General features: G+C 36.6%; 2 protein-coding genes across 2 annotated transcripts; one reads left to right on the top strand and one right to left on the bottom strand.

The window, feature by feature from the left end:
- The first annotated feature begins 1,797 nt into the window (after positions 1-1,797).
- Positions 1,798-3,832, top strand: LOC106164274 (FMRFamide receptor-like). Its single transcript, XM_013542143.2, has one exon. It carries the CDS (start codon positions 2,057-2,059, stop codon positions 3,221-3,223), a length of 1,167 nt encoding a protein of 388 aa, XP_013397597.2. The 5' UTR covers positions 1,798-2,056; the 3' UTR covers positions 3,224-3,832.
- Positions 3,833-4,119: 287 nt separating this feature from the next.
- LOC106164269 (tubulin monoglutamylase TTLL4) lies at positions 4,120-12,949 on the bottom strand. The gene is made up of 14 exons (XM_013542129.2): positions 12,757-12,949; positions 12,175-12,489; positions 11,732-11,836; positions 11,213-11,298; positions 10,702-10,896; positions 10,287-10,369; positions 9,638-9,766; positions 8,807-8,911; positions 8,289-8,381; positions 7,137-7,271; positions 6,587-6,697; positions 5,758-5,866; positions 5,029-5,180; positions 4,120-4,808 (listed from the first exon to the last, which is right to left on the bottom strand). Exons 1-14 carry the CDS (start codon positions 12,824-12,826, stop codon positions 4,697-4,699), a joined length of 1,800 nt encoding a protein of 599 aa, XP_013397583.1. The 5' UTR covers positions 12,827-12,949; the 3' UTR covers positions 4,120-4,696.
- Positions 12,950-13,159: the final 210 nt, after the last annotated feature.

The following is a 13,159-nucleotide window of genomic DNA, read 5'->3' as shown; positions in this document are numbered from 1 at the left end:
TTTAATCGGAAGAAATAGAATCCGGAGCATTACGCTTCAAGTCCCATTAGCATACTAAATAGCAATTTGCAGTAATCTGCCACGTGTTGCTGAATGCATTTGTCAAGATGTTGCTCATGTGGCCTAAGAGAGGGCCATCAGACCGGCCAAATCCCTCACAAATAATATTGGTTCTTAACCTTTCATGAAAATATCTGTCTGAAATAAAAATATGAAAAAAAGTGAAATGTGATAATAATAAGAAGGCCATAACTTGTCGAGGACTAAAACAAAAGCAGGATCGTGTCTCTAACACTATTTACGCATACATGTCAGGCGAATGTTAAACTGTTGTCGGAGATCATTATTGGATAATTGACCTATGTAAAGTGATCCCAAGACAAATGATATCACAAGATGTATCCCATTTAAGTTCCAAGAACCAATTACCACCTGAGGCTGGCTCGATGGAATTAGCTTGGTCTTCAGTTTTGGTAAATTAACTTGCCAATGTGGGCACATTTTTGTGCGTGTGGGGTTTGGGAGAGGGGCACAATGCCTCGGCAAATAAAAACTACTATACGAAGACAATTTTAGTTTATGACAGGATGGGGACAGTGTTTTGTTGCTGTCTTATTTTGAGGGACAAAGGGTACCCCTTTACCAGGGCGTCAGATTGATTTTCCACAGATATTCACAGATATGTCTCTAGATAAATAGACAGTCATTTGGCTCTGTGTGGCTCTGGATTTTTCCGTCTTTCTCTATATAATCTGCCACCATGGTAGAGGGTAGACAAGAGGTGCATATACAGGTATATCCAAAACAATCGAGAGGGGGGGGGGGCACGTAGAAACTTTGCTCACCGCTAGACCACTCCACCCCCACCTGGCCCCCATTGGGTGCCTCATATCCTCCAACCTTTTTATACCTTGAAGAGCGGGATTCTTAATCGGATCATCCTCTGCACTATAAATACCTGCCTGGTGCATACTAATCTAATATCTGAGATCATTATTGGATAATAGCCTGACGCAATCGCTCCCGAACGATTTGATGGAATTAACCGGGATTCCAGATTTCGTAATGAACAGTGCAATGGGACAATTTGTCTCGCCAAAGTGGCATCTCTTGCGCGATTTAATTAATCTTTTACCTCGATTGTGAGCGCCTCGCATGCTAAGTTTTAATTAAAAGGGTGTCATTTGAAATAATTAACAGAGGTAAAATGAGTGTACTGAACAGGCTAAGAGAGGTACTGAGACGTATTCAAAGAAATGTTATATAATTTTGTTGCTACCACTCAGTACGAATGTTCTGATTTTAAGAATTCATGACTTGAAAAAATACGATATCAGTAAAATTCACAATTTCCCCATTGGAAAGATCGAGTCAATACGGCATATAAAGAGACATACAGGTATATACTGCGTAAAAGCGTCATGTTGTTATTTAAGTGATATCTGAATGGAGTCTGGTGTACTAGTAGTTTATGTTAGATATTTGTCATCATAATATGTACATATTATTTGACAAAAAAAGAGATTTTTGTTCGTTTTACTTAATCACTTTAACTCTCCAAATTCTGCGGATCGGTTTTGTTTGGTTGTCTTCGTAAATAGCATGTGTAACATAAGTTATTTTTCTGCTGTGCGCCTTCTTTCTTACAGTTTATAAAAAAAAAATCTGTCGCCTCCCATTCTTATTTTTCATGCTTGCCTTTATTCCCACGTGCATGGTACACATAGGATGCAAACGTCAGCGTAGATGTGTACCGGGTTCATGTACATATGATCCGAGAGAGAGAGAGTTCTGACTGTGAACCCCAGCCAGCGAGGGCGAAATAGAAAATAGTAAGAAGACATATATGTTTCGACATAACAAAAATCCATTTTTAATACCTATCCGGAAAAAGGACATTACAGTGTAAGACAGGATAATCCACAACAGCATCAATATTCGCAGGAAAGAAATTAATGCTAGACAGGATTGATATAAGAAGACGATCGACATATAACGCGAGTCTCACATCAAGAAACACCTGTTTAGACAGAACACGTCGCGGAAACTTGCTGCCATGGAAGGGAATGTCACCGCTACGAGCGAAATGGGCAATTTTTCTACAGATCCCTACAGGACCCTGAACATTTACCCAGAGTCGCTGAACTTTTACACGTTTCTTGTCGGGGGCGTCATTGGAAGCATCATCTGCCTCGTCGGTATCATTTTCAATACGACTTCAATCCTGGTATTCGCGAGGATGGAGGTTCAATCTGGAACTTCTTTTCTCCTCATCTGCCTCGCTGTGAACGATAACGCCATGCTGTTGTGCCAGTTCATTATGTATAACATCCCGTCACTCTACCCCTACACAGGCTGGTTCGAAAGCTACTTCCATTCAATACAAGGGTACTACAAGTACGTCTGGGGTTTGAATTTCATTCCGGGTACGATTGTCATTTATCTTGCCGTGTTTGTGACACTGGAACGCCACAATGTCGTCTGCTCGGACCACCTGGATGCCGGCCCGCAACAAGCCCCTTCAAAATGGTACCTTCCCGTGTTCGCGCTTGTTGTTCTCGGCACCATCTTCAATCTGCCAAAGTTCTTAGACACAGATTTCCAAGGACATCGTTTGTGCGGGGACCCCAATGCTTCCACGACGGTCTATTGCTTTATGGTTCCAACAATGAAGCAGTCGCCATCTTGGAGATTGTACCAGATTCTGTACCGTTTCGCCCTGTACGTGATATTTTTGTTGTTTGTGCCGGTGTCGGTGGTGGTCATCTTGAATGTTAAAATCCTGAGACGTTTGAGGGAACGCTCTTCTGCATTCTCTAACGCGAGGCGGAACGGCAGGGCGTCGGCAGTGAGAAACCTGAATCAGAATGAGCTGACGAAAATCGTGGTCATCATCGTCGCTCTGATGTCGTTGACGCAGTTCTTCACGTCGGTAGCCCAGTTCATGCATACATTCACGGAACCCACAGAGGCCAACCCCTATACCTTCCCCTTACTGAGCGACGTGGTCATGCTCAACTCGGCCGTCAACTTCTTCATTTATGGTCTGTTTGGGAGCAAATTTCGTGAGCACCTTAAAGAAATGGTATGTTTTTGTAGGGTTCGGTCCACGTGTTGGAGGAATTCTAATCCTAGGCCAGCTACCAATGGAGAGAGGAATGTGAACGTAGGGATGAGGATCCAATCTGTTACTATAGACAACCGGGCTTTTAGTGGTGACTAGCCTCACTTTGTTATATTTAGTAAGTCTGCTATCTTGGACGAAGCTAAGATTAAAACCGCGAATGCCACCCATACTCAATTAAGCTTTGTACGGCATCACGGAAAACGCGGCTTTGTCACATTTTGCCAGGCTTTTCCCGGGTGAACTGTTTATTGCGGAAGCTGGAAGCCGGTTCATTTTCATTAACTCAACATGGGCCGATAAATGCTTTTTTGAAGCTTAATTGGGATACATCTCGAGATTTAAGTATCTTGAGATTGCTGTACATTTGCTAATGACCTATTAGTAATCTCGGAGACTAGATGAATGTCCACAAGGCATGCTCCTTTTAAGTTTTATTTCAGATAATTAATGCTCTTCAGACCTGTATCGTTTTTCATTTTATTTTATTTTATTTTATTTTATTTTATTATTTTTTAATTTTATTATACATTTCCCATCAATTAACCATTCTTTTCATTAAGTTATTTTTTCTGGTTCAAGTCGGTTTTGCTAAACCTTTTGTCTGAAGATGTGCTTCTTTAAATATTTTAAAATAAATCAATGGGATGAAATCGAAATCGAGTACTCGAAATAACTCGATCAGAAAATCGCCATTTTACCTTTGAAAATTCAACGCATATTAGTTTCGTCTTTCTTGAATTCCATAAAATATTATATCGTAGATCTACGAAGATCGCATTGGTCTACATAAAAACCTGGGGTACCAAGAATATTGGCAATCATTCTGAAAATAAATGTGAACCGTAGCCTGTCGCAGCAAATAGAAACACGTACTTCCTTCGGTTGGCATTTGATGCCAGGTATTAGTGCAATCTATCTGCTTGATCTATTAGAAATTGTCATGGAAAGGTCTGAAAACAATTTTGTGGAACAATCATCATAACAGCTACAAGCACAGTGTATCTCCTTTATTGTCCATGTTAGACAAGGATACAAATGTGTAGTCTTGGCTTAAAGATACTGCTCCAAAACAGGTCTATATTAAATTATGTACTTGTTAATCTTGAAAAAAAAAAACAAGTCTTCATTCAAGTCTTCAAGTCTTCATTCGCTGTATGTCTTGTACACAAATCCAAGACATGTACACTTCGGCACGTTTGCTGCACCCGTTACAGATGCCAGTACGTATTATTATGTTAAGGGTGAGGGTAACGGCTTCAACGAGTCTTTATTTGACGTTCCGCTAGAGTAAAAAGAAATCCAAAATGCAAAGCAGCGATGTTCCATCAATTAATTTTTATTTATTTATTTATTAGCACCTCAAGGGTAAAAGACGTAAAAAAGTAAATTACTAGAATTGTACACCTAATAAAATCACGTCCATCTAAATTTTTTATCACAAGTTTTTGCTGTCTTTTCCTTTTTTTTATCAAGTCTTAAAGATATGCCAGAAGTCCTCAGGCGGATACGACAGCACGTCGTATCCATGACCACAACTGATGCTATACCAGGATTATCAAATTTGGTTCCCTAAGGTTGGAGATGTTTTGACTGTCTACAGTACGACTCCAGAACTTTGATCCCTTCTTCTTCATTGTGCTGATAACGTTGAATCCAGTGATGGAGGAGGAGGTTATAATATCTGAAAAAAAGTAGAACAGATTTAACAGAATTTTTACAAGGTGGAGAGATCTTCTGAGGTCACGTATATTAAGATAAAACGTCCAGGTTTCTGCAAATGTGGCACTGTGTGCGTACATTACCAACATCCCATGCTGTGCACGTACATACAATACATACGCCTACATACACGTACATACAGAACAATCCAATAGAATCCTATTGCTAGAATAAAGACATACCTTGGGCCCTCAAATAATTTGTGATATCTCTTTGTGTCAGGCGTTGGGAATATTCTTTCAAACCCGCCCCTGCGGTTGTTTTCATCCATAGTTTCGATCAAGATCCGGATATCATCGGGATTCAGGTCGTCCAGCATGGCTTGTTGGAGTTTCTGTAGATGAACAGTTACATCTTCATATAGATGAATTTACTACAGTGCTTTAATTCTCTCAAATACATCATCTACACAGAGTTTCAGTTTTAATCTTTATTTTACTTTGCACGCAAAATTTGATGGACGTTATTTGACAAGGAAAAAAGAGGAAGGTCTAAAACAATCTGCTGCAGATAAGAAGTGAATGAAATGAATTAGACGACCTCTCTCTCGCAGGGAGATGAATTTGTTAAAACAAACAAGAGTGATCAACGGCAAGTGACACAGGGATGTGATTGCAACCTTGTGAAAGTCAAAGGACAGTTTGTTTTGTTTCGTTTTTCTTTTCACTGGCGTGTCTTAAGTTTTCTTAATTGTTAGAATCTTAAGGATTTTTGGCTTATTTTAGTCGGCATTTTTGTTTGAGAAACCAGTTAATGGAGCCTGCCCTTCGAAATGCGCACTATATTTGCTGCTTAATGCCAAAATCAATGACATTTTAAATAATCTCTAGTATGAAATAAAAGTCGCAAGGCTTTATTTTTAGGAAAAGGGATAACCTAAAACTAATGATTTTAATTTCAAATATAGCTACCTCGTCTTTAATGGCTGTGTAGGTATCATGTTTTTCCCTTTCTTCGTTAGTTAGAGAGTAATTCCACAGCCGGTGGTCCATAACAAGGTGTTTTGGAAACGTGTCTTTGCTGGAAAAAATATCAAGATGAATGGTAAACAACAGAATTATTTTTGAATGTATTATTATTATTTTTATTATTTTATTTCTTTTTTTTTTTTTTGGGGGGGGGGGGGGAGGAGGGCAAAATAAATATTTCTGCCGTATTGTAATACTGCAGCTGAATGGCATGTTATCGACAATTCTGTAGTGCACATTCATATGAGCTCACATACAAACATGCACGCCGGCAACTGTGTACGGATATGTGTCCCAGCACATGATCTTTTTTTTAGTTCTGTTAATATCAAATGACATCTAGAAATGCCCGAGGAGATTTGAAAAAATTCGGACAAAGTTTGGGTCTATGAAAGCCAATTTTAATCTTAATTAAAATTAAATTGAAAAAAGATTAATTAACAATATTGTTTTTTTTTTAAATGAGCGAAAAAGTGCGCATACTTTTATGATAATAAGGTAAAAGTGGTGTTATTCTGGTGGACTAAACATATTTATTCTGAATTGAAATGAAAAAAAATTACGACTCTAAATTAAGGCACACTGTCAGTTTTAGGCCTAGTAATGAAAGTCCGGGCCCCATATGATAACTAAAGGTTAGGGCTAGTTGGAGTATTGGCTTTACTATATGGGGCGAATGTCACCCTTACAAAGTAATTGGGAACAGACTACGGTTCCTAGCGGACTAACGCACCGGTCCTATGGTCAAGTTTAATGTAAAGCATACCGTTACCTCTTTTCCTTCGGATTCGCTAAATCTTGGTCTGGAATCTGAACGCCAACCAGGTTCAACAAATCTCTGTACATGCGGCTCTTCATGTCTTTTAATGTTCTATAAGTCATTCTAAAAGAAAAATAAAACCTAATATACAATAAAACTATTCTATTTTCGTTCTGAAGACATTTACAATGCACTGCGTAATGGCAAGTCTTATTATGATGCAGTGTGAAAAAGAATAGAATGAAATGAAATAAAAATGAAAAGAGAAAAGCTGAATTAGATCGTACAGAGACAAAATATTTCATATATCAAATCTGTTGATTTATCTTGGAACAAAGTAAAACAAAATTATGGTCTCTTACGTTAATTTTGTTAAGATTTTATAAACGGAACCCTGAGTTTTTTTTTTTTTTTTTTTTTTTTTTTATGTTGTCTGCCTAGGCTCGGTCTTTTTGGTTTTAAAACAAAACGAACTTTAAACAAACACGTCTTCAAAACTAAAAAAATAAAAAGGAAGAGTGCAGCCCATCGAGTAGCTATATGAAACCAACGGTCTACTAACCTGGGCGACGTATTGATTTCCATAATCCAGGGTTTTAGATCATCGTCAAGAAAAATGTCAAATCCCAGATATTCATAGTTGCTGTATCTGCTTGCCATGTTCGATAGGGTTGCGTCTCGTATCTTTGCTTCACCGCTGAATGCAAAATATACACTTTTTTTTATAATTAAAGGTACACTCTGTGGATATGAACATCCTCAAAATGCTTATTATTATCATCCCTAGCTTCTTATAAAACCTTACATACACCTTTAAATGATTTTCCTCCTGGAATATATATATAAAGTAAAGATATACAAAGTAAATGAATTCCAAGCAGGCAGCACGTCGCCACAGCATTATGTGCTCGCCTGCGTTATCATAATTAATAGTAGCTAAATGAATTAATTATGATTATATGATAGTAATAATTGTGATAGCACTATTGATACTCATATTATTGTAAAGGAGAGCAACAGGGAAGGGGGGCATAGGCACGGGGCGATATATGCGGGAAGTGATAGACTAGTTGATCAGAATATTTTTTTCTGGAGCGTACATGATGTAGATATTTCTATTGGGGATTATAGGAATATGGTCTCTTTTATAATGACCGACCAGTCATTTTAAACTTAAATTAAAACTTTATAAATTCAATTAAAGGTCGAATATGTAAGTCCAGGGAGGTTTAGATAATGTTTTGTAAGTACGACAAATTCGCTTATTTTCCCGGGAAAATCCATTTTGGCGACTTAATTTCATGGAGTGTACCTTCAACAATGACAAAACAATCACAATGTTTATTTCCGTGTCCGTGGCAAAAGCACGGATTGCTTGGAGAATTGTTCGTGAGGTTAATGACAAAATTGAAATTAAAATAAAGTTTAAGTAGAAATAGATTTCAATATATTGGGGATCAGTTATGTTAAGTGATGATCATGTCTGTGAATAGGCTAGCTATAAAATAATGTGATAGATATTCTTAAAGAAATACCATCTAGAAAATGAGGATGTCACGTGTCAAAGCTTAAGATTGTGCCCACTATAAAATATCATAAAATGGATGAAAAGTAAAAGAAATAATGATGACCTACGAGGGTTAAGTATACAATCTAATTTTTTTAATTGAATAATTTCGTAATTAATTATAAATGTTCCAGGTCTTACTCGTACCTAATGATTGACTTGATAACGATGTCCTTGATTTTATCCCACACTGGCTGTCGTTGGACACCACTGTGCTCCCAAAACCACGACAGCGGTTTGCTGTAGATAAATATAAATTAGTCATTATTTAAACTCATTAACACTTGTTCGTTTTTGCGATATCACATACATTCTGCACAGTACAAATAAATAATAATAAATAAATAAAAAAGCGGAGGCAGGATGATCGAGGACCCTTTCCTTCTCGCCATGACTTTTTTCACATTTTTCAAAGAAGATGCTCTATATTTCCAAATTCACAATTTTTTACCAAAATGATTTTGGCAGTGGAAGGAGGTGCTTAAACATCCTATCCAGTTTCACTAGCTTACCAAGAAATGCTGCAATATAAGAAAAATTTACAATGGAAGCGATTGCTATAAATGTGTTCCACACAATCAATCCTAAATCTATCTTCTATTAAAATTTCAATCATTTCTTTCTTTGGGAATACCAATGTAACAAGGCTTAAAGTGGTATTTCACCGTTTGTGTTTGGCGGCGTTTTTGACGTCGTTGTTAATGTTCGCAAGGGTCACGTCAAAGTTGGTTAGATGCGTCGTCAATTTGTTGAAGTTATCCGTGGAATATCTGAATCAAAAGAAAGATGTGAATAAACATACATTTTTGCTCTTGATTTAGCTTGAATTCTCTTAATTGGTTTCACTTAATTGGTTTCACCACAACAATAGAATAGAAGAATAAAATAGAATAGAAAATATATGCATGTTTATGCTATCCTGATTATTACTGTGCATGCACATAACAGTGTCACAAAAAAAAAAAAAAAAAAAAAAAAAAAAAAAAAAAAAAAAAAAAAAAAAACCTAGAAGCATTCAGAGGACCAAATCTCTCAGAGTACCATCTACCAGGAAAAACAAGGCAGAAAAAAATTAAAAATGTGAGATGTGTTAAAGCACCGATAATCACCTTTGCTGTGATCCATCTGACCTCTCATCACTATCGGTCAGCTTATCGCTGACCTTCTGAGCCCACAACCAAACTGGCCGATGATCTTACAAAGCACACATACAGGGGTTATTCAACAAAAAATATATCTAAAAATTTCAGTCGCGTCTGTAACGCATACATTTCATGTAAAATTTGCCTGACAGTGACTTGTCCCTTTATTATATTTTTCGCCGTTTCACGGTGTTTTACTCTCCAATGGAGAACAAAATCAACAGGTATTTAAAACAAACTGAAAAGTTATGCAAATATTACACAAAACGTGTGAGTTACCGACTTCACTGAAATGCTCCCCTATTGTGGTACATGTACTAGTACGACACCGAGCGAGAGGGCGGTTGTACTAACCTTTCATGAGCTATCCGTACTTGCCCTTCCTCATACATGTAGATCCTCAGAGGATCTATACTCCCCACGAGGACGTAAACTCGGATATCCATCTTATGTCCGTCTATCAATATGGGGTTAGGTATATACCTGGTGGTGACGAGATATACAATTAAGAGAAAGAAAAAAATAACAGCATCTTTATGATCAAACATGGAAACTTTTTACGTATTTGGTTCTTTTTATGTAATTCCAACTGTACATTATACTGAATTTTAGAATTCAAATAAATCAAATAATAATATTATTATTATTATTATAATTATTATTATTATTATTATTATTATTATTATTATTCGTAATACAAAAAATTAAAATAAATTTGTGTCCTGCTAAATAACTAGAGTCAGTAGATAAAAAAATATTATTGCCATAATAGTTTCAGATCCCTCCTTATTTTCATAAGTCTATTCGGCGAAATATGACGTCATAAACATGCTGTCATACATGTAATGTGCACACGCCCATAATAAGACATCATCTTTTGCACTCCTTTAAGTAAATCATTCCCAAACGTCCTCCCCATTTCCAGTCTCAAAAACGGCAGTCAACCATTCTCATATTCGGTCGTTCCACCCATGCGGTTCTGTCCCATACATTCCATTATTACCTTTGTACGACGGATTCTTGTTTTACGATCACCCGCTGCCCTTTGGTTATCACTTCAATACCCTGCCCACCATGACTGCAAGCCTGGAGAATGGAAAAGTGTGTTACCACTTGCCAATAATAATAATAATAATAATAATAATAATAATAATAATAATAGTAATAATAATAATAATAACTTAAACAAGGCCTCGGCATCCATTAAAGACATTTCACTTGAATATTTATTTATTTATTTATTTATTTATATTTTAAATATAATTTATTTACTGCATATTGTTGAATGGCTTATTCAGTTCACTCTTATAATGATAAATGGATTTTTTTACACTACTGACCCCCTTAGCAATCCAAGAGAATGTCTTGTTTTATGACGTTCTTGTTTTTATTTTGATTAACACTACCAGCATTATTACCGGTTTAATTATCCACGCTTGATCTTCGTCGCTTTCATCCAAAGTTTGCAGGAAAACATCCTTGTCCCGCGGTAAGACAAAAGTTTGGGGAGCGAAGTCAAATTCATCTTCGCCATGTCTAAGTTTATGTCTTTGTAGATTGTCTGCGAGATGATGTTTGCAACCAAGTGCCCAGCAGTCTGGGAAATGATTGAACTGAAAATATCGTTGACACTTTTTAGTGTTATATATCCTGAAAATAGGGTCTCTGTTTCAAGTACGCTTGCAAAAAGGGACAATAGACTACAAAGAAACAAATAACAAACAAACAAGTAAAATAAATAATAACAACTTATTTAGTTTAAATTACATGCAAATACAAGCTTTGATTCAATTCGTTCACATGCTGTTTTTTCTAATTATTTAATTTTTTTTGGTTGTATTCAGCACATCCTGAAATTGCTGTTATTAATATTGACAATTTTTAAGCCAGAATTTGAAGCTAAAGCTTCAATTACAACTTTATCCATACCTTTTGGTGCGGCTTAACCGTCTGATAGGAATCTGTCCGGTGTAGCTGGTAAGGTTGGCCAAAGTAGAAGCTGTGTATCTGGGGTTCTGTAAAGGACAAGAAAAAATTTGAAATAAAATTTCAGGCACCGAATACTACTAGTAGTTTTTATTGCTAATTTAATATGTCACTTATGATGTGATACCAAATGGTATACTGTCATATATTTTGGCTGAAGGTAAATTTTTTAAAAGAATAAACATGTTTACGAAAAATTGGGTATTTATACAATGTACCAGTATATTGGACAAATACAATTATCGAACATTTCTTCAATCACTTTTAATACATTCGTGAATCTCAGTCATCGACAAAAGAGGGAGCAAACTTTTTGTACAATTTTTATACCTTTGGTTAAATTTGCCCCCTCCTTTTTTGGGGCTGGAAAACAGGTTATGTCCGCCATTTTGAAATCGGGAATCAGTTCTACGGTCACGGTCTAATTTCGCTTATATATCAGTGTACAAAGACTCAACATACCTTTTGTTGGTGTGAAACCAACTCTGGTTACGAACTCTTCAATGACTTTATTTATACTGTGATAGTATCTTAAACGTTTCTTTGCAGCAGTCGGTAGTTCCTCCACTAAAATATAGGGAAATTAACGTCACTGCGTGATTACAGTTGACTGAAATAAATAAACTGTAAGATTGAAACTGAAAAAAAGGAAAGAAGGAAGGAGGGTAAAAAGAATGTAAGAGAACCAAAAAATTGAAAAAGATAGGGAGAAATGAGAAATAATGAATCTAGGCAAAAAAAAAAAAAAAATAAATAAATAAATAAAATAAATAAATAAATAAATAAATAAATAACAAAGTAACAGATGTCGAATACAAAAATACGAAATGAAGTATATGCAATGGAATTGAAGTATATTCTGCAGCATCACAATGCATGAGATAAAATGAATTTAAAAAAGTTACCTTGTTCCTCTTGCCTCACAAAATGAATGGTTGGCGGGACGTTAGAAAACAAGCTTGGAGTTAGCGCACGCTGTATGACGTCATCTTTACGCTGTATGACATCATCTTTCAATACTTCCTTTGCTTTATTTATGCTATCACAGTCGTGGTGTTGATCTGTCATTGCAGGTGTATCTGGCTTTGTATCTGTAGCCACAGGCCCTTTACGTCGTTTTTCTGAACACGCATCCGCTGCAGAGCTCGTACGCGTCTCGGTTGAGGAAGCCAATCCCGTGGGATCCGTCCCCATGGATACGATACTGTGGACATCGTTTGCTGGACGAATACCATTTATTAGGTTTTATATATACAAGAAGCAATATTGCCAAAATTAAAATAAGCTTGGCATTTATTTTGAAAAAAAAATTCTCCGTGACATTTTACGAGTCAACCTACGTATTGCCCTCTACTGTAGGTGGTAGATGGTTCAGTCAGTATATTCACAAATATATTTCTTGTGCACAAATAATGATCGTTGAACATAATAATATGTCCAGGGATATTTCCAATAAATAAATCAGCACAATATTTTTGGCAACTTACCTGTAATGTCCGCACTTGATCCAAAAACTTTCAAAAATATAACGACCGCTAATAACCGTGCGTTTGTCATGTTCTTGGAAATAAAACTCAACGGTCTAAAACATGCAGCTTACTGTGCACTGGTACAATGCGAGTAACTGGTACAATGCGAGTAAGGCGGACAGTGGGTATAGCAGTCTTGAATATGAGAGCACTGAAAGATTCTTATCTGGAGCCTTTCTATAATGGGGGAGTTCTTGATTACTGGTCTACGTCGTCTGCAGCCTTATCTCACAGTCGAGATACCAATTAGGCATACTGATAGTTTATTCACTTCTCTTACAAATAATGTGCACTTGTGATATCGTATTTGAAGAAGAAGAGACTAACGACATCAAAATATATCGGCTGAGACGCAAATTGT

Source organism: Lingula anatina, chromosome 5, assembly GCF_051362555.1.
Source record: "Lingula anatina isolate TDL-2025a chromosome 5, LinAna3.0, whole genome shotgun sequence".
Lineage (NCBI taxonomy): Eukaryota > Metazoa > Brachiopoda > Lingulata > Lingulida > Lingulidae > Lingula > Lingula anatina.
This window is presented reverse-complemented; position numbering and strand designations above follow the sequence as displayed.

Bases quoted from the DNA above. Each gene is read 5' to 3' on its own strand.
- LOC106164274 (XM_013542143.2), top strand. From the start codon at position 2,057: ATGGAAGGGAATGTCACCGCTACGAGCGAAATGGGCAATTTTTCTACA.
- LOC106164269 (XM_013542129.2), bottom strand. From the start codon at position 12,826: ATGACAAACGCACGGTTATTAGCGGTCGTTATATTTTTGAAAGTTTTT. The intron at 11,299-11,731 runs GTATGTTGAGTC...TGTCCTTTACAG, and splicing joins TGGTTTCACACCAACAAAAG to AACCCCAGATACACAGCTTC. The intron at 5,181-5,757 runs GTAGCTATATTT...GTTCATCTACAG, and splicing joins ACACAGCCATTAAAGACGAG to AAACTCCAACAAGCCATGCT.